General features: G+C 32.6%; 1 protein-coding gene across 2 annotated transcripts; it reads left to right on the forward strand.

The window, feature by feature from the left end:
* The first annotated feature begins 98 nt into the window (after positions 1-98).
* Positions 99-23817, forward strand: LOC123715370 (protein boule-like). 2 transcript variants are annotated; one of them, XM_045670353.1, is made up of 4 exons: positions 99-746; positions 15939-16001; positions 17556-17709; positions 18488-23817. In XM_045670353.1, exons 1-4 carry the CDS (start codon positions 372-374, stop codon positions 18655-18657), a joined length of 762 nt encoding a protein of 253 aa, XP_045526309.1. In that variant the 5' UTR covers positions 99-371; the 3' UTR covers positions 18658-23817. The 2 variants fall into 2 exon arrangements, with proteins under 2 accessions (XP_045526309.1, XP_045526310.1); XM_045670354.1 differs by having other exon boundaries at positions 18506-23817.
* Positions 23818-24390: the final 573 nt, after the last annotated feature.

Raw genomic sequence — 24390 nt, forward strand, 5'->3', positions numbered from 1 at the left:
GCCATCTGTACACAAAAAATAAACACGAGTGCACCTCGATAACAACCCATCGCGCTAAAACATTGTACATCTGACCCAGTTCTCTCGTACAGTAAAAATAGCGGGCGACAATAGCTCAAATACTATTTTTAGGCGCGTATCGCTAAAATCTTAAGCAAGACCCTTATCTTACCTTGTACCAACATCTTGTTGAAGTCAGTTGATGCGTACCGCACGGCGCAACTCACAACCTATACGTACGGTATAGCCTTAAAAATCGATATTCCGCGCTTTAGGCCAGTACTCGTTCACCCTTCAATAGTGCCGTTTTAGTTATCGCTAGAAAATTGTAGTTTAGTAAACAAGGGAACATGTTTTAAATTAAAATTAAAATGGAAGGTAATTCGAAGCGTTATATTAGGAGTGAGTCCGCAAGTTGTGCCCATATGGTTGAGGAAAACACTGCGAATAACAGAAAGAGCGCTGATCCTCATGAGAAGCTGAAGGCTCTGTTGAACTCCCCGGAAGAGGATACGGATGACACCCTGCCACCATCTGATGCACCCAAGTTCGGAACCGTTATTCACAATAGAATTTTCGTCGGCGGATTTTCATTGACCACGACAGATGAGGATTTGTGGAAATTCTTTTCTGGGTTCGCAACGGTGACAGCTGCTCGAGTGATCTACGACAGGGCAGGGGTCTCCAAATGCTATGGCTTTGTTACGTTCGCCAGTCCGCGGGTCGCAAGGCTGATTGTCAAACAGGTTAGAGCGTTTTTGTTATCTACTATGCTACTTCTTTGTTTTCGAGATCTGATATCATTTAAATATTTTTCTTTAACGAAATAATAATAAACATCTCTTATAATTTATGGTTAACTGATATAATATGAATCAACTTTTCAGTGATGATGCAGGATTTTTCTTTTTTTTAAGATTAATATTCAATGGTAATATAAAAACCAGTTGTTATATTTTAATAAGAATATTAACTGTGGAATATATCTGTTTTTTTTTTTGTATATTATACGTATTTTCTTTTAAATACATGTAATTAATTAAAAAGTATAACATAACGTAAATTTTGCTACCGATTTTATATGTTATACAATAGATAAACTAACTAGGCCTCTTAAATATTAAATTATATTTTAAATATTACCATCAATGCAGGAGGTTACACGCAGAAACAAAAGGTAATTCCATATTCAAGGCTCATCTGGATTTTATCAATTTGTAAAAAGTTTTACGTGTTTAAATTTAGTTCGTGTACCGACTGTTCAATTACTGATGTAAGTGCCTTCCAATTAATGAACGTTGGCAGTCATATTTTGTTCAACCACTCAAATATTGACTGTCCTGCAATAAACGGCAAATAGTTTTATTAAAGAATCCAAGTAATCAATTATGAATGGCTTAATTTTATATTGTTATACATAATACAGAGCGATAATTATAGCGCACTACTCCGCGACACTTATTTGTCGATAATTATTCTACGCCTTTAAAGAACGTTAACACAATTTTACTTAAATAATAACTCAAAACATAAGTATCACTATTATACTTTAACCTTTTTATTATTCATCCCCGTAATTATGCTACCGTGATGCATATTATCCGATATTTTCTAAAGTTTTATCGATGATCGATAATTCAGAGTAGGAGAAAAGGGCTAAAAATATCGCTATCAAGTGGCAAGACTAAGCTTTGAAGTGGCTTTTGAAATGCAAAGACTTTCAAACACTTGTACTCGAAATATGCGATACCTCAGACAAAAGAGAGTGCCCTTTTTAAGTCGAAGAATCTAAGACCTATTGTGCGGCAGCTGGAGGTAAAGAATGCTACTTTAACGTAAATTATACTTGGAAAGATTACTTGTAAGTCAACCTAGCTTCTTTGTCGCGAAATTATAAGCCTGATCAGTAATTAAATTCAATAAAAAAATAGACAAAAAACAACGTATTGCAGGTATTATTATGACAGGACAAAAACATCTCTAGTCTATTAACAAACAAGAGACGCGTTTTGATGTTTTCTTTAACTATGCAGTATCTCAAAGTAAAGCTTATATCAAAGGTTTAGTTAATACCAGTCCTTTACTGGCTTAGAAAGTAGGACCATCATAAAAGCCTTTACGGCCGGCCCTGTCACGCCCCATTCGTGATTGAAATATTATGTCAAACTTTGAAAATTTTCGATGAAAGCACTCTTAATCCCGCCTAACTCTCCCTTGTGACCAGCTGGCGCAAGATTAATTACTCTAATTGGAAGTAATCTGGTTCTTAGTAGTAAATATAAGTTCTAGTCAGTCACGTTGTTAATGGCGACTAATCAAAAAATAAAAATCTAAGAAATCTAAGAATAAAAACCCACGATCTGAGTGTTAAGATAATTTAATGTTAAAGAATTCTTTATTCCAAGAAAACAGAACAGAAGTTAGGCATATTTATTCAACCTTTAAACACAACAGTAGAATACCGGATATTAAAACGTCGAGAAGAGAATGTAAAGAGTCAAAAGGTACTTGAAAAAGATGAACTGGCAAAAGAGAATACAATGGTTTTACCATGAATACCGTGCAACTCAGAGCAAGTGTCTTTCTTGTATTTTACTAACTAGAACCAAGTTATCTAGAGAAAACGGATATAGTTTTTCTGTTAACGGAAGCGTGTTATCTTGGGTTTTTTTTAAATTAATTATGCACTTCTTGTACTTTACCCTCTGTAGGTATTTTTTTTTATTGTCTCATATTAGGGTTGCCTGGAAACAATCGCTTGTTAGCGATAAGGCCGCCTGTTGCCTAAAAACTTATGTAACCTACTTACTTTTTGTTTTTTGTTTGTATAATTATGTATATTATGGTAACAAAGTATAATTAAATAAATAGTTGGAAGAGGACTATACCCATAAGCACACAATCTGTATTGGTAGTATATAGAAATTTTAAAATAAACAAATCCCTTATGTAACGTTGTAATATTTGAAAAAGCGCTAAAACGTCCATAAAGCGTTCCGCGGCGCTGCACTGGGACAAAACGTGACGATTTGAGCACAACATTCCCACCTCACTGATTGCATATTGTGTGCAGTCATTACTCTAATGGAAGCACATATTTATTACGATCGGTTTATTGGCATATATATATATCTGAATTTTTTGAAATAAAACTGAGAGCTTCTGTTAAAGCTATTGACTAGATCTCAATAATTAGAAACTATTCAAGGGTAATGTACGAGATCCACTAACTTTCCATGGAGGATATATTTGTGCAGCTGTTTTCATGTTAATATTTTCTTGATACCAAAGACACGGCTACTTACCATGTTATTCTTATGGTAGCCAATCAAAGATATATCAAACGATGGAACTAAATTATGTAAATTATTTTTGTAAATAAATAATAGGTCTTAAACGAAAGAAAAGATAAAAAAATAATAAATGTGACAAAAATTTTTGATGCACTACCCCATTCCAAAAATGTGGAAACGGGCAGACACACGTGAGCAATAATTATAGAGGGACAAATGGTAATTAGTTGGAGAGGGTGGGGACCTGGTGGGGACCAGGGAAAAGAAAGAGAGGTCGCGCTCTTTTCACGATGCCCTGACAAGCTTAAAGAAGTTGGTGATGATTGGTAGAAAAATGTTCAATATAGAAAGTAACTATACGGAGGTCTGTTGAGGAGGAGTTTTGTATAAGTGTCTAGTATATAAATGTAGGTTTGTATGTATATTATGTAAATATTGTTACTTCAAAGAATAAATGAGGATTAATTCTTATTTACATTTAAATATTTTATAGTTATAATTAATAGTTAAATTTTATGTTATATGAGCTGCGAATACAGAAGTAAAAATGAACGCATTTTTGTTATTTTTTAAACTAGTTGCCTAAAATAATGTCATATATTTCAGTGTTTTTATTCACCTTTAAATTTTGCAATAATTTTTAACTGACTTCAAATAACACAGGAGATTGCGTCTCTTTTTTGTACAGTCAAAAATTTTATATCAGAAATCATAGAAATGTTTTTAATATAATAATTTTGAATTTAGAACTAAAACTAAATAACATCATTAGGCCTTTCAAGTCCCTTACCACATGAGGTACCAACTTTAGAAATATCTACCGTTTAGTGATATATGTTTTTATATTTTAAAAAACAATATTATGGTAGAGAGTATTCATTAATACACGTTCGTCTTGTCCTCGATAGAGAGGTGTGCGTTTCGTTTTCCTATATTTAAACAAATCACGATAAGAGGCACAATAAAGTACATTAACCCATATCAACCCTCAACCCCAGCTAATACAACCCCTAAATGTCATGCCGTGACATTCCATGACATGCAACATTTTATTTGTACCAACACGCCATGTTTTGGGTATTTGTGCAATGCTTATGCTCGAAAATCCATATGAATGCGTCAAGGCTTTATATTTGTTTTATCAATTTGGTAGCTATCTCATATGCGTTATCAACTGAATACTCACGGACTCTTCACTCTTCAATACCCCATTACATCTCATATTGACGAGCAGAACTAAAACCTTGGTCCTTTTTTAATAACAGAAATGAAATTGTAGTGGTGGAAAAAGCGATACGTTTATGCGAAATTCAATCTATCGAATTCAAAGATATTTTATAGAAAACGTCGATCTGTCAATTTCATACAAATTTCAATCCAAAAATACCGATCGGTCCTCCCAAAGATTGTTTACAAAAACAGATTGACTATCAATCCATTGATCGGTTTTTGAAAAGTAGTTCATGAGAAATGGATTGAAATATGAATCTCAATTAGTGACAATTGGACTGGGATTGAGTATAGAAAGCGGCCGTTGGTTAACGATGGGTTTGATAATTTTTTATCTTGTAAAATGTTAAATTAAAAAAAAAAGATCCAAGATCCAATTTTCACTTCGCTGGCCCGGTAAAACACAAGAGCAATCACGCAGCGTCCGTAATGTGGCCTTAATGGAACTGCCCGAGATGTTTTAGTGGGTATTGCCCACCCGCCTCTTTTGACTATCAGAGATTCTGGTCTTGGGCAAATACCTTTTTACCTCATCAAAATAAAAGAAGATTAAAGTGAATTTTCATTCGAAGACTAATATATAAAACAAGAAATAATTGACATGTAGTCAAGAATTATGTTTATAACAAATTTATAGAAGAGTCAATCAGCATATAATATATAAGTGGACACGAAAGAGGCAAATGAGGTAATATCTAATAAAAGTCCCGTCATCGTCAGCGAAATTTAATGCATCCTCGATTATTCCAAACTCTGAAGCAACTTTATTAACCTTGAAATTTAAATTAATAATTTTGAAATTTTGAAGCATATTATCTATACTGTAATTTTATACACAGGAAGAACTTGTGTAATGAGTTCTCTAGTAAGGTATAATAAAGTTCAGAAAATTGCCCCCACATAAAGAACTGAGTGCAAAGGCACCGCTTACATGGCCCGGACAGCAGCAGTAATGGTAACGCTAAAAAAGGAGGTTGAAAAAGAGGTAGTACTTACGCCACGATACTGACAAAAGCACGACGAAGTGAAGCTCCATCTAATCTGCCCATTAGTCATATAAATGTTAGATGGGCAGCCGCTGACGTTAATTGAAGGAAAAAGCGGATTGCTCGCCAGGCAATTAAAAGTGGTGCTATCTACGGTGGTAAGAATCTGTGGGCCAGGGAAAATGTCGTATCAGCTTAAGTAATGCCGTCAGCTTAGTTACTGTTGCAGATGTGGTCACTGGTGGTTATTTCTCTCATTTATTCTTCTTGCCTAATTTATGTTCTTATATTGCACTACTTAATTCCAGCGTTATGTTTTTTATTTTTATTTAATGTACATAACGTTGTACTGTAGTATCTTTTGAATAGCGCCGCGCCGTTACGGAAGTGATTAATAATACTGATCAAAAAACTGTATTCCAGGTTTTTAAACCGATGTCTGTATCTAAAAGATTAGCTGTTCTCTGCAGTTTCCCTTGTATTTATTTAAGTATCTCCACATCATGGAGCAGTGTTGGCCTAGTGGCTTCAGCGTGCGACTCTCATCTCTAAGGTCGTAGGTTCGATCGTAGGCTGTGCACCAATGGATTTTCTTTCTATGTGCGCATTTAACATTAGCTCGAACAGCGAAGGAAAACATCGTGAGGAAACCAAACCCAAACAGTCGACGGCGTGCGTCAGCCACAAGAGGGTTTATCACCTACTTGCCTATTTGATTAACAAATAATCATGAAACAGATACAGAATCTGAGGCCCAGACCTAAAAAGGTTGTAGCGCCATTGATTTATTTTTATTTATCTCCATATCATACATTCGCACATGGTAGTAGTAAAATTTGTTATATTGTTGAAAGTTGATATCAAATGATGTCAAGGGCAACTTTATTCATATTAAATACTTGTGATAAATAACGCCTTTGTTTGGAAAAGGATTGTATGCTTGCCCCGGTTCGGAAATAACGTATTAATTACTAGTTTTACTGAACGAGATAGGTAAGCTTTAGAAAGGATAATAGTTTCAGCGTCATAATATACCCGTTGTTGATCCAGATTTAGCAGACGCTTGCCCTGTACATTCATATTGGAGGCTTTTAATTTCCACGAGGTGCTTGTCAGATTTTTTTAGAAGACCGTCAGATTCTATGTAAAAGTCTCAGGTGTGCTGATTCGGTGGCCAATAAGGTACGGGGTTCTTCAGGGTAGGTTACTTGGACCTGATAAGCGATGTCAGAACGAGAGAGGAAGCGTTAGCAGATCAGGACAATAGGAAAAGATATGCCCATCTCCTATCTCCTATGTTGTTTTTACATTACAGGTGGTTTTAAGAATGAAAGCCTCTCCAACGTGGCCTTGTAGGCCCCTACCCGAAATGCTTTTAGTGGGTATTGCTTATCCAGTCTCTAAATAGCAGAGATTCTGGTTTAGGTTGAGCCCTACATTCCCATGCTTTCGGAGGATGCGCATTTCCAGCTAGGACCAACAAGGGTTTAAATTTCGTAAACTATTTATTACACTGATCACGGTTTTATTCTATTGCCATGTTTCAATTAACCTTACATCTGTATCAAAGCTATCGTGTCGCATGTGATATCTTTGTTTGAGATAGATAACAGACGATTGCAATCTGTCATTTTTATCAGCGACAGCCGAACTTATTTTGGATAAACAAATGTAAGTGAAGATAGTGAAAAGTGACATATTCTGTTTTTACTTAAAACCTGACATATTTAACATTTCAGTCCTTACAATAATGTTTTGTTATGTTTTATACGGTAACGATTTAAAAAATAAAAAAAAATCGTTTACCCGGGACATTACATTACATTATTACGGTACGGATAAATCCAGCTATAGTTTATAGAAAACAACAACATCCCGTTTATACATTTACAACACTTTTATATAAAAGGTGCATCACGGTGATAAGATACATTACTACATTATTCTTTAGAATTCAATGATAGTTATAAAAAACGGAGGTACTTCAATTCCAACCTCTTTTCTTATTGAGGAGCATTTTCGCACAGATCCCTACCACCCTAACTTGGAGTCGCGTAAGCATCATACCAATAGACCCCGAGACTGCTACAATAACCATCTTCCATTATATTGACATCGCCTTACAAGTCTTTACAGTAGGGTTGCAATTTCTTGCACCCAAGACGTGATTCGTGACGGCAACAATTACAACCCTAATAACCCTAGTAACTAGGAACTTGGGTTCAATCGCTGACAGACCATGTACATTTTTAGGACTATGCGGTTCCCTCAAGCTGTTTTCCTTCAGTGAACTACTAATTATTTAAGTTACTTTAACTATTAATTACTTAAGATGTCATTTGGAACATGGTGTAATGGTTGCCGCTAGTTTTTAACATTGTGTAAAACAAAAAACTTAGTGATTAAAAAGAGAGTGGCGGAGAGTTTATTGCCAGTTCTTCTCTTCCGTTCTACGCCCTTAATTTGAGAAGTGGCAGTAAATGTAAAATTAGAAGCATTTAATATACATTCTTTTTTGACGTTCATTGTGTTACCTATATGAATAAATGATTTAGATTAAAGATTTTTGAACGAGTGAGCGTTAATTGTGCATATAAAGGTCCAGTTGTGCACGTCATATTCAAACGCTTGACATCAGAGTAAGAGGCAGAGGGAGTAAAGAGGCCTACGGGCTCAAGCCTAACACTAAACAACCCAACACAAAACATCTTATTGCGATTATTGTATAGAAATTTCAAAACATTGAATGATAGTATTATTTCATAAAATAAATTGTTTTCTTAGAAAAGCAACGAGCTCCCGTACTTACTCGACTGAAAAGGTAATTCTAGGCACAATATTAAAAATGCAGCTAGTTTTAAAACGAAACAATTAAAAATATTTGAAGAATTACTTTGAAAAACATTTTAAACATACCTAAGGAACGGTAGACCAGCTTGCCTGTTTTGTTTCGGTCCACTTCCGTTATTGTCCGTAAAGACTTTATCACTAACTATAACGTGTATAGTTTATATAACATTAGCTTCCGCCCGTAGATTTTATGCGACCTCTAACAATAATCGTTATATTTCACTCAATTTGCATAATACCTTAACGAAATTAACTTAATTAAAGACCTTCTTCGGGAGTCTTCCAGTATCGTAGTATCCAATCCATCATTTTTTTGAGTTTATGGAATATGGAAGTCACCATTTTATAATAAAAGTAACGGCGTATTTGTATTATGCTTTTACATATGGTTTCTTCTTCAATTGGCATGGAAACCCACGATTACGTTTGATATATTATAGGCATTAAGATAATGACTTAATTAAGTTGTTTAATTTATTCCTCGACTATAATAAATTTGTCTTGCTACTTTTGGAACCGAAGAAATATAATTAAGTTTTCAAAAACAGAATTTCAATGTCTAGACTAATCACAACCAGGGGATACAATCAGTATATTCAATTGCACGGTTGAACAAGTCATCAGATAACAATTTGATTCTCTTTCCCAGTGGGAGATGAATCTTTCCGCGTATCTATCGACCAATCAAACGAATCGCACAATTGTATCGTCTCATCACACAAAGATAAACGATAAAAGAAATGTCCCTTATAAAATAAATTACAGTCTTCAAATTTAAGAGCTTCTAGCCCTACATTCTTACAAGGAATGTGCACTTAAAAATGTATTTTTCACAACATTGAAGTAGGTTCGCTTCATGCTCTCTCAAACGTTTAAATTAAGGTTATTTCGCTTATGTTAAAATATTACGTATGTTTTAATTTGAAGTTATTACATTGCTTCGTAATAAAATAAGATTTAAATTAAACATCTACATGAATGTTATGTTAAGCGTATTGTCAATTATAATTATTGTACCTATTTTATAAAGTTCTGTTTCACCCAGAAGGCGTTAAATACCCTCTGTATTCAATATAACAACACGTTCATGTTGCTAGTAGCTAGTTTGCAGTGTGTCAGGTAAGTTTGAGAAGACGCGAACTAGTTTTAATACCAACAACCGGAAAACGGTGGCAGGAGTTTTGCCGTACTATTAATGGTGTCTTGAATGGGTTAATCACAGAGAGTACGGAGATGAAGGCGCTGTTCATGTCCCAAAATAGGCACTTTTGTTTACAAACCAATACTAACATAGCAACTAAGAATGAATTATTGCTAATCCATTTTGAGAAAATATTTACAATTATAATAAAGGGAAAATCTTTGTAAATTTCTGAAATGTTTCTTGGAAGATGTGATCCTATGAACTACCAAAGCATTTATTTCTTTATTTTGTTTCGTTTTGTTTTATAATTGAAAGTAATAGATAATCCAACATATTTTCGTATTTAGTAAATAACTTTCCTGTTTTTATTGACACAAAGTCGCGTGGGCTACTAAAATCTATTATAATTATAACTACTAAATATATAAAAATAGTAAAAACAGATAATATATAAAACAAAATATTCATACAATTTTATGAAATATGTGCTGAAGATAATTTCAATACATCGAATAGTTTAATACACCGGGTATTTTGGTATGTCACAAAACCACAATTTTGCTACGCTGATCGACTTAGAAACCACTTTGCTTTAATAACATCAATATTATGGGATATTCGTCTTGTAAGACTTTGCAAGTAAATAATTATGACAAAATATTCAGTAACAATCAATAGTTTTTAAGTAATAGCATTATGTTACGGTAGTGTAGTAGTCCGAATTGTTCATTAAGAGTGAACTGTTATTTACAGACATTTGGTAAAGATTTCACGTAGGCTGAGCTGACGCCTGTAGCACTGTTCTTAGAATATTGAATTGTAAATACTATTATAGTATTAGCAAAAAGATTAAGGGCTTAATCAAGTACAAAGAGCCATCTTAAGCGGAAAGGCACAATATTAGGGAAACGTATGCATATATTGTGTAATTGATAGTACCTATGATTTGACCTACACGTTTTAATCTACAGTTAAGCATCGTTTTAAGAGAGAAATAAATCTCTTTTTAAATGGCATATAAAATGCTTACTTTTAATGTTGCATCTTGACATTTCATTGATAAAGTGATACGAGAGTCAAGGCTCATTCAGTGAGCTACGAGCTCCGCAATCCTACCGTTTCAATAGGTTCCTATTTTGAATACAATCATTACATTTCTAAGATATACTTAGTAAAGCAGTTATTTTCAAAATTAAATAGAATTTCTTGGAGTTATTTTCGGTGCCTTAACGTGTATTCAGGTCAAGTACTGTACGGTTCCTGGGTCATTGGGGTGCTTTAATAGAAGATTTTATTAGTACTTTATAATTAACCACTCGCGTACGACAATAGAATATATGCGAAATAATTAAATGTTAATTGATATGAAACGAATGAAGGGCCTTAACTCTGACGAGTTAGAAAATCGCTTATAAAACTAAAAACGCCTTAGTGACCAAATGTATAACCTTGACTCGTACAAGTTCAATACCGAAGAAACGTGGTTTTGCGTATAACTAAACGTTTTGTTGTTTTCAGATTTACGATAACGAAAAAATCAACGATAAAAAACAAATTAACAACGTTTCTGAGGATATTATCTACAATCATAACCGAAACAGTGATTTGCGAAAGTATTAACAAAGCCAAAAAAATCAACGTTTTCCAGACAAAATAAATCGTCTTAGATATCGAAGCTCAAGATTATATTATTTGTTGCTGACTCATTACTTCGGCTCCTTTGACCTCAATATTAAATTTTGCCTTTGAATTATTAGGTTCTCTAATAATTCGCTTCAGTTGGTATCCCTTAAGAATTCAATATAGCATTGTACCTATCCTACCTTGGGATAAATCAGAATTATTTGTTATATTATATTACATGTGTTGCGAGTCATATAATGCTTTCTTTGCTTACTCTGAGTGAGGTAAGGGTAGCGCGAACAATGGCTCCTGTCTGCCAATCCTATAGGTTTTTAACATACAAGAGTTATAATTCGTGCTAAGGCTTATTCTGAATTTGAGGGTAAGAAATATCGGCTTTACCTAGATTGCAAAACTTATTAACTTAATGTTACTGTTAACTTTACTATTAATGTTTTTTATTTCATAAATCTGTGATTGGAACTTTAAACAGTGATTTTGAAAGCATTACCTAGGAAATATTTTATTAAACATAAGACGTTCCGTTCTGGACGAAGACGCGAAAGTGACGCTTGACACGAAATTCGTAAAATATGCTTACTCCAGAAATAAACGTAATACACATAAATTTCCATAATTTCTCGAAGTCCAGTCGAGCGATATATTTTAACAAAACCCCTCAAAGCTCTTTGAGAAATAATCACACGATCTTCGAAACCAACGGCTTTGTGCAAAAATGGAAAATTATTATGAGAGAACCCTCGAAACTTTTAAATTGTGGTCGCAATTTCATGTTTTTTACTGCTCATTATTATGTCTTTAATGACGAGATTTTTGATGAAGTTATTTTATCCTTCACAGATTTGCTGAAACATTCATTTCTACTGTGAAAGCGCGCTTCTTTGTCTTAAAACTACTTCTTTACGTACTTTTTTAAATCAAAATATCAGTTATTCATGAATTTAACTTAAAAACGTAATTTTTACATTTTCATTTACTGTCCGTTCTCAAATCAAGGTCGTTGAACGCACGAAAAACTAACAATACACTGCGACATTCTTTTTAATCGCCAATCTTTTCCATTTACAAAACATTTCTAAATACCTTCAAAAATTACATCATGCACCTCATAACATGTATGAGTTGATTATTGTAATTTCATAATGAACAAATAAATAAGAAAAGCAAGCGTTTCACTTCAATTAGGCACGGTGAAATAGGAGTACAACAACCAAATACATTACTGTAGGAACAATACGCAAACACGTAGTATGAAGATTCATATATACCAATAAGTAAAATCTCTTAAACTTTAAAAGCGTGGAAGCCTTTTCTGTGTATTTCTGAAGAAATTTATCGACATATTACAAAAGAGTCAAGGTGGTCTCAGAATTTGGTAATTTTTTTTATTCATTTATAAATTTCTTCAGTTATAAACTGTAATAGTAAGTATTTATCTGTTTAAGCTTGGAAATTATTCCCAGTTTGAAATTTGCGTTATTCAGAGACGTGAACTATTTTTATTCACAAAACCCAGACGTCGCACTAATTAATGTTCGTAAATCACTCGTTGCGACTACAATGGAAATGTTAAAGGTCTACTACAGAGCGGCTGTCATTTTGAGAAAGATTTTAAAAATTGAACTCATCATTGTATTACTTTGAGGACCATTTTCAAGAATCTATTTTAAAGTCATGCCATAATTAGAGTGATTGGTTACAAAACAAAATTAGTTAAAAGCTTAATGTGATCTTTTAGTGGGCTATCCTTCAAATACATCAAATAAATATCTTAACGAATATTATAATTCCAATAAACTCTCTCTTTTAAACGCTAAAATGTAGAAGAAAAATAAAACATCAGTTATTCCACTTACCGCAGAATTAATGATTTGAGTCTTCATAACAATGTTCTTTTCTCTTGATATATTTTTGCTGTATTTTTTTCAGCGTGAAATAACTTGTGTATCACAATAGTGTCACTTTTTTCACAATAAGCGTCTTATTTCACACCTATTATTTTCTTATACTCATTTATAACAAAAGTATCTGGAAATTCATTTATTTAAAATGATTTTATTATTTTGGGTCTACTAGCTATGACTTGCGGCCAATTACGAATTAACGCTGGTGTTGATTAAATTGTTGACTTCACAACTGTGATGATAATGGAACACAGCAAATTTTTTTTAACGCTTCAGTAAAATAAACTAGTCTGTGTTATGATTTGACGTATTAATATTATTTAAGAATATGTAATATTACTCTGAAAACGGCTTAGGAAAACTGTATAAGGTACTTAATTTCTAAAACTCAGATATAGCAATTTAAATACGAAAGGAATATAATTCTTACCGAAGAATTCCAGAAGACATTTTAAAATTATTTTCTTCTAATGTACTGACAATGTAACAACCAATACATATTATATAAATGTAACATAAAAAAAATGTTTTAACACATAACAATACATCAAAAATTTACACTAGATAATTTTCGTAAATTGTAAAATGGTCGCCATTGTTGTAAATATCAATATGTAAACTAAAGTGAGATTCAAATTATCAAACTTTGCTTGTCTTTCTGTTTTTCAATAAATTTAAAGCGACGATGGATATGAGAGGTAAAAAGTTAGTGATTGTGAGCAAAGTGTGTCAGTGAGGCAGCCAAGTCTCATTGACTTCGGACGAGAAAGACTCTTCAAGTTTTGGCAAATTTGTTCGAATTGAAGAAGCTTTAAGGTGAAAATTTCATAAAATTAAAACATAAAGTCATTATTTATTTCTTAAATAATCGTAATAATAGTAGTAATAATCGTTAGTATAGTATAACCAAGAGTTCTCTACTCTAGTTAAAACCAAGTTGCGGGATAATTTTTCAAACCAAAGTAAATAATGTCTGAAAATGTACCTGCCATTTGAATTGTAATTGTAAAGTAGATAATTGTAAAATAGTAATAAATTAAACATGTATTAATTAATATAAATTTGAAATTATATAACTAGTGAGACTGTTACATCAAGCTGACAGATAACTATTTGTATTTGTATTTATAGTCAATTAAAACGTTATCCTAACCTTATGTAAATCATTTAATAAGATCTAATTTATATTATAGAAATTTATATTATTTAAACTGTTTAGCACTCGCGTAAACCAAGATATCAAATAATTTCCTTTTAGATAAATTGTAATCCTTATTAAACTTTCATACAATCCAACGTTTCGTTGACGGAAATTTAAAACATTCGCGTCAAAATGGCGCAGGCTAAAATCTTGTTATATAGACACATTGTGACCCTCGAGGCGCGAGCTCGCTTTTTGTACTTGAATTTTTATTCGTTTAACTGTAGTAGCTGTTTTATGTTCCACTGTTCAACATTTTCATTTTAATTAACGTATAATATTGTTTTAACTGAATGGAGAGTGCTTATTTATAACCGTCTACACTACTGGAGACCTAAACGGCGATACAATTACGATCGCTTATTGATTTTATTAGCCTTACCTAATAACGTGTGAATACGATACAATGATTTATGGCTGCTAGACAGTAGCCTTGAATGAGAAAGTCCTGAGTCCCTACTAATTATAAAGATTTATTATTATATTCTTTTATGTCACCATCAATATAGATAAAAATATGTAGACAATAAGTAAGAAAACAATTATGATTACAACCAGAAGATAATCTTAAAAACGGATTACCTAAAACGTAAAAATGAAAAGTCTATTGTCGTATCAATAACGTACAATAACGTACGTATAGCACAGGTTTAATAAAGCGTTGAAATGGCACACAAAGAAGATAAATAGAATCAATATACCCCTGCAACCTCCCTGAGCCCTTCCGTTGAGAGCACATCCAATTATACCGTTGTATTGTGCTGCTACTGATTTACTCTTTACATTTCATATTTGCGACTTTACAGAGATTTGCGCGATAGCTAACCATTGTTATTTTACATGACGGAATATATGACAAGATTTTGTTCACTTATCTTTAAGAATGTCATTAATAATATTATCATATATATTAAGCTGCACTTTAGATTTATACTGAAATTAAAATATGTTTATGGAATATAAGATACATCTATCACTTACACCACGTCATTAAATTTGCCAACCTCCCTACTTATCGGCAAAGCCAGATGGTGTAGGCCGAGAGAAAAAGCCTCTTATGTTATTTGATATCCCAAATATATTAAATTAGTTAATTATATAATATACTAGCTGCCCCTATAATAACCTACCTTTTCAGTACAACATGGAACATTATGCTATGCTATGTTAGGATTTTCTGTGAATATTTACATTAATAAACCTCAAAGTTCAAGCTATAATTTTCTTAACAAACAAAATATAAGGGTTGTATGTAATTTGTATGTTGTATCATAAATACATATAAAAATTATCCTAAAAGTAAATGATAAATTGTTGGGGTGGATGTCCCTTATTAATTAGGGGTTTGAAAGATAGTAGCCGATTCTCAGACTTAATGAATATACATAAAAAAAAACATAAAAATCGGTCAGACGTTTCGTAGAAGTATGGGAACAAACATTGTGACACGAGTTTTTTTTTATATTTAGAGATGAAATATTTATAAGTCAGTAAAGGATGAAATAAGTCTTTTCTTTGTAAGTTTTAAAGGCATGAATACATGTTTAGACCAGCGGCTCTCAGAAACAAATCGCCATAAGTGTTTAGTTGTATAAATATTCCAGATTTTCTACCCTGGCTAAGTTACTCCACGGAAGCGGTGAACTATTTTCAATATAATAATTTTTACTTTACAATTTGTTACAGAGCGGTGGTGTCATGTTTTCTCCCCTTGGACGGCTTAGAGTAGCTCAGGCAGTAAGAAAACAGGTAAACGACATTTTATTTTTTCTTATTTGAAGAAATCTTATGGTCTAGTGGTTTTACAGCAATCGGGTTACTTTATATTTATCAGAATATGGAACCCCTTTTAAAAATATTTGTTATGCCTATTTAAAACTCTAGTTGTTATTTTTTTCGAGATGACAAAAAAATGAGTTGACCATGACGTACCCGAGCGGTAACTCACATTCGGCTCGAGAGCAAACAACGTATATGGCAAGAGAACGTTGAGGTGTTTGCCACCTCGGCTAGTAAATTGACTGGGTAGTTATTAGATATCCTTAACGTAGCCAACAAAGAGTAAGTTAAAAAACTAGTTTGATATGCATTAGTCGCGTTTCTAAACAATAACGCTATGGTTACCTTTATAGAAACCACAGGGGTTTTATAATGTAACACATTACGATTTTAGTTTTATAATGTAACATATTATGATTTTTTCAGTTCTTCTTACCCGCTCTACGCCTTTTATATACGAACTGGTGGTCTAAATGTAAATTTAAAATCAATTTAATATCATCTCTATAAACTTTCATACGTGAGGTTGGTTACCAATATAAAAATAAATGAATAATTACAAATTACTTGTGCCTTACAAATTTCGAATCTTCTATATTACTTGTAATATTTGTCAAAGTTATAATACATAATTTCTTCGCGACAACTGTCTCGCCTTAAATATTGGCCAAATACGGACGTCAAAGCCAAAATCCCAAAGAACTAAAATAGCTCACCCGATGTGCTTAATCGAACCTGCTCCAATATTTGTGTTCCATCAATCTCGACATTTTGGATACTTTCCAACACGAGACAAAACTATTTACATATGCCTTACAGTGGCATCTTGCTTTCAGTTAAAATTGCATTGAAGATGTTCAAGAATTGTTTAGAACATAGGTAAAACACTATCCTAGATCGTACTTAGATTGATCCAATAATTTTATAAGAAAACGAAAAGACTTCAATCGGGAAGTCAAGTAAAATTTTATGAAATATTTTTTTACAAATGTTATACACGCAGATTTGCGACGCATTAAAATAATTCAACACGTTATTGTAAGTAACTAGCTAAAAAAACACAATGGCGCTACAACCTTTTAGGTCTGGGCCTCAGATTTCTGTATCTGTTTCATGATCGTTTGTGAATTGAATAGGCAAGTCACCTACTTGCCTATTCAATTCATCATGCTATCAGCCTTCTGTGCCTGACACACACCGTCGACTTTTTGGGTCTAAAGCAAGCCGGTTTCCTCACGATGTTTTCCGTCACCGTTCTTGCTAATGTTAAATGCGCACATAGAAAGAAAAACCCATTGGTGCACAGCCGGGGATCGAACCTACGACCTCAGGGATGAGAGTCGCACGCTGAAGCCACTAGGCCAATACTGCTCAAGTAACTAGCTAAGTGTAACAAAATCTTTTTCTCTCTCTCCTACTGCGTCTGTAACTTATATCCGAGTAGCATCTGATCATAGAATCTGGCGCTAATGATTTCTACAAACGCTCAAAATCAAAAACTGAATCTTGTATAATGTTTTTCAGTTAACTCAACTACCAGTGATCAGCTCCGAGGCAACTCAACTGCAGGCACCACTGCACTGCTACCAGTTGATCTGCCCACCCTTGGCGACGTTGCCTGCGTGTGCGCCTTGTGAGATTCCCCCACCATATGCAGTATATCCTCTGCCCTATGAAAGTAAGCATATGTTTCATCTTTCTTTATATTAAGAATATTTATCATTTAAAGTAGGCAATTTGGGAACATATATGAGTCAGTAACTGTGGATGTTTCACACTATTCTTAACCTACATAGTAATATAATAATAAAAAATGGATAAATAGAAAATTAAACGAATTAAAGCCATGTGGCAAGGTACACTACATTTAATGTATATTTATTCGTAGAGCGAGGAAAGCACCAGCTCTGGGGTCGCCGGTAATATGTACTAAACGCCAACTTAAATATTTATTTAGCATCTGTCCACTTGAACCCCACTCCTTTGGAGAAAAGACTCATAGCCAATGAGTCTTTTCTCCAAAGGAAACTAAATCAAAGTTGGAGGAAAGACTAGACCAGGCTTGTATTTATGACTACTATTTTTTTAAGTCATATGCAATGTCGTAACTATTGTATCTTTTTAGCTAAAATAAGAAAAAAAAACAATAGCGCTACAACCTTTTTAGATCTGGGCCTCAGATTTCTGTATTTGTTGCATGATGATTTCTTAATTGAATAGGCAAGTAGGTGATCAACCATCTAAGCCTGATCGTGGCTTGCGCCGTCGACTTTTTGGATCTAAGGCGAGACGGTTTTCTCGTTTCCTTCATCTTTTAACAAATTATACATATGCTAAATTAATGTTTACCGATCTTTTAAAATTATTCTTCATTTCGTTAAAATACCATAAACAACACATTAGTAGCTATAAGTAAGAACTATTTAATCCGAACATAACGTTTGTATTTATATTAGGGCACAAAACCTTTCCAGCGGCACCAGCCATCTATGGACCACCAGCTCAATTTGCGCTACTCCCGGCTCCTGCGCAGTACGGCGCGTGTTGCGAACCAGCGTGCTGTGCGCCTCTCGACAAACAGCCCCGCATACCGCCGCCACCACTTCACCCGGCATTCATTTATTAACTTCCCTCGAATCATGTATAGCATATAGTTATTTTAACAATTAAAATCGCGTGTCTCTTAAGCTTTTACGACTAAATTATTCTGCAGATTCTGTATAACAAAAGTCGCAAGAGGTGGACACCTCATAGATATTTTAGGTTTGTATATTATAAGTTATAATTTAATAATCTTAAATTTCTGTATTCTGCATATACTGTATTACTGAATTCATTTAGAACCCTTGATATGTATCCTATTTCAGGGGAACGTAGGTAATTCACGTATCTTTTACAGTCATTCCTTCGAGTCTTCCAAAGTTTATATGCTCAAATATTGTTTGTTCGCTACATTATAGTTTCAATTTACAATGCAAAGGCGTGAAAAGCTGCGGCATAGCTTTCGGACTCACCAGAAAATTTATTCGGTAGTAAAGTTGCATTTTATAATACTGTTCTACTTATAGAATATCTATTTCTCTAATACAAAGCCTTGGTTACAAAGGGTTATATGTGATGGTATAAATCACCCTGAAGTATGTCGTGCTGTGTCATTTATTAATTAGCAGTGTACTTAAAAACAATCAATTAATAAAGAATTGAGTTTCTTTTACACATTAAATCAACCAACTAAACGAAAAACAGATCTCAAAAGATATACTCTTTAATGTTTTAAACGTTAGCCAGAAATTTAAACAAGCTCCAATATTTGACAACGTGCACTGATAAATGATAATATTTACTGTCAACTGTGACGTAGTTTTATTTATATATGACCTTATTTTTCAAATATATTTTATTTAATTTGGTAAGGGTAAGATGCTAAGGATGGGATGTGATTCACAAAGTGTTCAAGAGATAGAATTACTATGGAGTGTGTTTTTGACAATTTTGTCTTTATTAGAGTGAAATAATATGTGTATCACATTTCAAAATTGTTGTTAAGGTATTTATGTACAAATTGCTTCAACCGCACAACCGACATTGTACTAAAACTGTAATTGGATTGACATGAAAATCACAAACGTGTTTCAATTAATTCATTATCAATTCATACAATCCAATTGCAATTTGCGTTGTAATTGTTGCAATTGAGTCAGATAAATATTATTGTGTCGGACACTTTAGTATTATGTAATTTAAAATGTTTATGTAATGTTCATGATTAAAACGTAACGGCACTATATATTTATTAGCTGTCAGATGAAACTATATATATAATTTGAAAAGACATAACTATACTAATAAATGTACCAATCTAAAAATGAAGATTTGCATAATTAAAGCACAAATAATAGCAGTTCTAGAATTTTTCTAACATTGTTGATAGCTTGTTATCCTTTTAAAGGAATTTTAGTTAATCCATAGAAATACATTTGTTTGTTGTCCTAAGATAGTACAGAGAACCTATTTTTAAAAATTTAGTTATATTAAAATGATTATCTGGGGTCCAAAGTGTGATAACATCAAATGAATTCAGATTAAATTCACACACGATTTCCACAAATAGATTTCTTGAAAATATTTTCGCGTTTCATATTTAGATAACTATGTTTCTGCAGCGTAATCCTTAACATTAAACAATTGTCAAACAAATCTGACAATACATAAAACAAATTATATTTTTGCTTTATCTAAAATGAATTACCTCAAAGAACACATACATTAATTCTTGTCGAATTCGATTCCTAATAACAACGATTCTAATTTCTCTCAATGATCGAAGTAGCATTCTATGAATATTATATTATTTTACGCTCGTATTGTTATGTAAAACGGCACCGAATATTTATCTTATAATCAAATATATATCAGTATATTATGTAATGAAACTATCTTCTACTTGAGTGGACACTAAGCTTCAATAAGTGTAGTGTAACTAAAACGCTGTCAATTTACTATTTTGGACTTGTACTACTATAATATTTAGCATTTAAGTATAGCACTTACTTTATGATTTCTTAAAGAAATGCACTGGTTTATTTTCACTAAATATTTAACTTTTCTCGCCATGTACGATTTTATTTATATCTTCAGCGTTATATACGTAAAAATATACTCTATCGCTTGGAATTTGCTATAAATATATGCCTCCTATGTGTTCGTCAGCCATTGTTCCCTATTCAGTAGCGTCGGTAGTTGTCCTTCTGTCGGCATATATTTAAAGCATTAATCTATTTAAACTATGTGGCCTAGATATTTACTGCCTGACATATCGGATAAACTAGAAAGTACTACGCTATAGTATTTTATTTGTTGTCTGTATATAATCTTTCGCTAGATATCTATATTTATATATTCGACGAAGTAATTTAGACAATATTAATGTAACCAAATCTAGATATCTTGTTGTAAGTCACTTCATTACTATTATATTAAGCGCTTAGATTAATGTGATGTCTATCGTGGTTGTCAAATTTAAACTTTTTAAACTATTTCTACAATAGTATGAGCCTCTTGTTGTCGGTGTGAATTTAAATATATTTCGTAAATGTCTATTACCGTGTTGCTTGATGTCGTATTTCAACCTTTACAGATCTCCTATCATAACTTTTTGACTCTTAAAATTGTACAATTATTCAGCTTTATCATACTTTGTTGCTTTCACTTTAAGATTGTTAACGTTGTTATAATATAGATCTCATAGGTACGTGTTATCAACAATTTTGAATTAAAATCGCCGTCCTGTGACGAACATCTTGGTCTGAGGCCCTTCGAGTCTTAAAGGTGACGTTTTTGGTGTGGATTTATCTTACCTTAACAAAATAAACAAATAAATCTTAAAATATGGTTCTTACTCACAGAACAGGTAACAGATAAATTTTCACCAAAAACTGTTTTGTCTTAAGGCCCTGTTGTAGGTACTTTACACCGATTCTAATACATGGAATCATAAATCCGTCGATATTGAAGCGTAGATAATACAGGGACAAAGACAATACAATGACAATGTGGTTGAAGTTGTGTTAGAGAGTACGGAAAGAGGATTGTTCGTTACATGTGCAATTGTTTTGTTAATTTAGATGTCAACACATCCTCTAATTCTTATTCATTGCAGTAACATTTATCGGTATTTTTATAATTGCTGCATGTTATAGAAGTTATCAAAGATGTGTGTGAAAGTATTTGTAAAATTGTTTCTAACCTGCAACACAACGTTGTTCAATACCTCTTTACATTCAATCACTTTGTCTACTTGTGTTCTGTGAATAACATATTTATCATACAGTTACAAGCATTTATTTCTTGGTTTAATGGTGATCTATAAACAGTCTCTCTCAATAAAATGAGAAACAAATTACCCAAACAATTTACAGTTAATTTGTAATTTTGCATTTACAAATTTTCCGTGCAGTTTTATCACGAGTAGCAAGTGATTTATTTACATGAACCGCATTTGAATGTAAATGAGGTTATATTTAGAAGGCTTTATATTTGTTAAAGTTTGTCCCCTACATCAGTAAGAGTTTTTATATACCTTTACAAATTTGTAGTCAGATGTTTGGTTATGATCGTTTTACCCTGTTAGACGCTATATCGCTAATTACTTTTCCGTGGGGCGTGACCCGTTATAGTAAGTTATATATCTCCAGTTTACTATGAAACTGAACGAAATTAATAAACACTTACTATAGGGGTAGTCCTATCGATCTGTTCGTAGTGACATGTCATAGCTGTATTGTAACTGTTGACTACTTGTAAGAAGTCTATTTTAAATGCTACGCGTCGGTAACTGATATACGACCATTTAGTCTGATGTTTTAAAATGATAATAAAATCAACTAAAATTTATGTGTGAATCTATTTATCTGTATTTGTAGATCTATATACGTAATATTCATAAAAATCTAAATGTTAGATGCTGGTGAAAGTATTCCACAAAATATTCTAAGATTATATTATTAGATTTAATTAGAGTAAATGCTATGAAAATGAAATATTAGCAATGCATACAGTGATCATAATCTGTCATTACGCACATAATAATTATTATACGAATTATGATAAGAGAAATATTTTCTAAAACATCATCATCGAATGTATGTAGGATTGTTGATAGTTATATATAATTGTCTAGCTATTATATGTGATATTGTTATTGGATTAATAGATATTTAAAAGGCTAATATTAATTCTATATTCTCCTTGTTGACTTTTGTGTATTAGAATTTAAGACATTCTATCATAAGAGGTCAAGACAAGTGGGATTGATACTGGTGTGTAAATTATTCGTTTTTTCAAAATCACTGGCTTTTCTCAAATAAAATACAAATGGACTAAAATACATAATTAAAGTCTCAGCTCACATCTAGGCACAATAGTCATGACTATAGTAAAAAAGATACATATAACAGATAAATGAAATTTTGAGTGCATGAATAAATTTATATAATGTATTATTTAATGAGAAGTAGGATTACTTTGAAAGATCGAATATATATATGTGTGTATAGGCCGTATGAAATTGAATAAGCATCAAAAGACATTTATATAATTAATGTAGATACATCGATTTGCTCAAAATTTTTGTTGTACCATCCGAATCATTTTACCGACATAATATATTGATTTCTATATCTAGTCCAGTACCCGTTATACATTGGATACCAAACTCTAGATAAAGATGTATTATTTTTATTATTTTACCAATATTTTAATTATGTTATGCACTTACGTACTGATAATAAACGCAATCGTAGGATCAGGTACGTGCTCGTGTCTGGGATGCTGTTAACCAATCACAAGCAAGCGAAACGCACCATCGTTTTGTGTTTCGTTCACCTGCCTGGTCTGTGAAGGCCGTGCGTAATATTTTTTTTGCGAGCGTATAATTAACTTTAATGATATTACATTGAGCATTTGCAAGCAGCTTTAGTTTGACGTATGATATATATTTATTGCCAATTTATCCAAAGGATTTTTAACATCAAATTATATCGGTAAATATCCGTCAATACATTGTGACTATGCTACTTTAGGTGAAAATCACTTAAACTGGCTACCTCCGAATATAACCATACAATGATACCGTATAAATTATTTTGACAAAATGGCATGGTCACGTTCTTACCACGTATCGCAATAAACAATGAAGTTCATATCAGAATCGCATCGATATACTATAATATAGGTATAAGTACAATAAATGAAGCAATAACAAATAATGTACTGTAATGTAGGTAAGTCACGTATAATAAAATAATTATAATTTAATGACTTTTTATTAAATACCTAAACAACCTTTAACAAACATCCTATTTGATATCTAAATCCTATCCTATTTTATCCTTGAAAAACAGGTTTTAGTTTTAAAAGAGGTTTAGAATTTCATTATTTATTTAATTCTTGTGTCTACACGAAAGGCACCAAAAAGTTTCATTGGGATGATATTTTATAAAATTGTTTAGTTAGAAAGAACCAGTAACTACAACCTTTTCATCCCTCGACCTCAGATTTTTGTATCTGTTCTGAGATCGTTTTGCATTTCTCATAAGCAAGTAGGCTTTTTGTGCCTGACCGTCGGCTCTAAGGCAAGCTTTGTGCACGATTGAATACGCTTAGGTCACACAAATTTCTTAGACACTGCAATAAAATCCTTTCCCTATTTAATTCAAATGCAAATAAAGCTATGATAAATAATGATGATATAATACAATACAATCTACAAAATATTAACAAATAATAATATAAAAGGTAGGAGAAGCGCGAGCCTTAGGTACGATTACGATTCAAATTTTCTTAACACCTTTTTCATAAA

This window comes from Pieris brassicae, chromosome 10, assembly GCF_905147105.1.
Source record: "Pieris brassicae chromosome 10, ilPieBrab1.1, whole genome shotgun sequence".
Taxonomy (NCBI): domain Eukaryota; kingdom Metazoa; phylum Arthropoda; class Insecta; order Lepidoptera; family Pieridae; genus Pieris; species Pieris brassicae.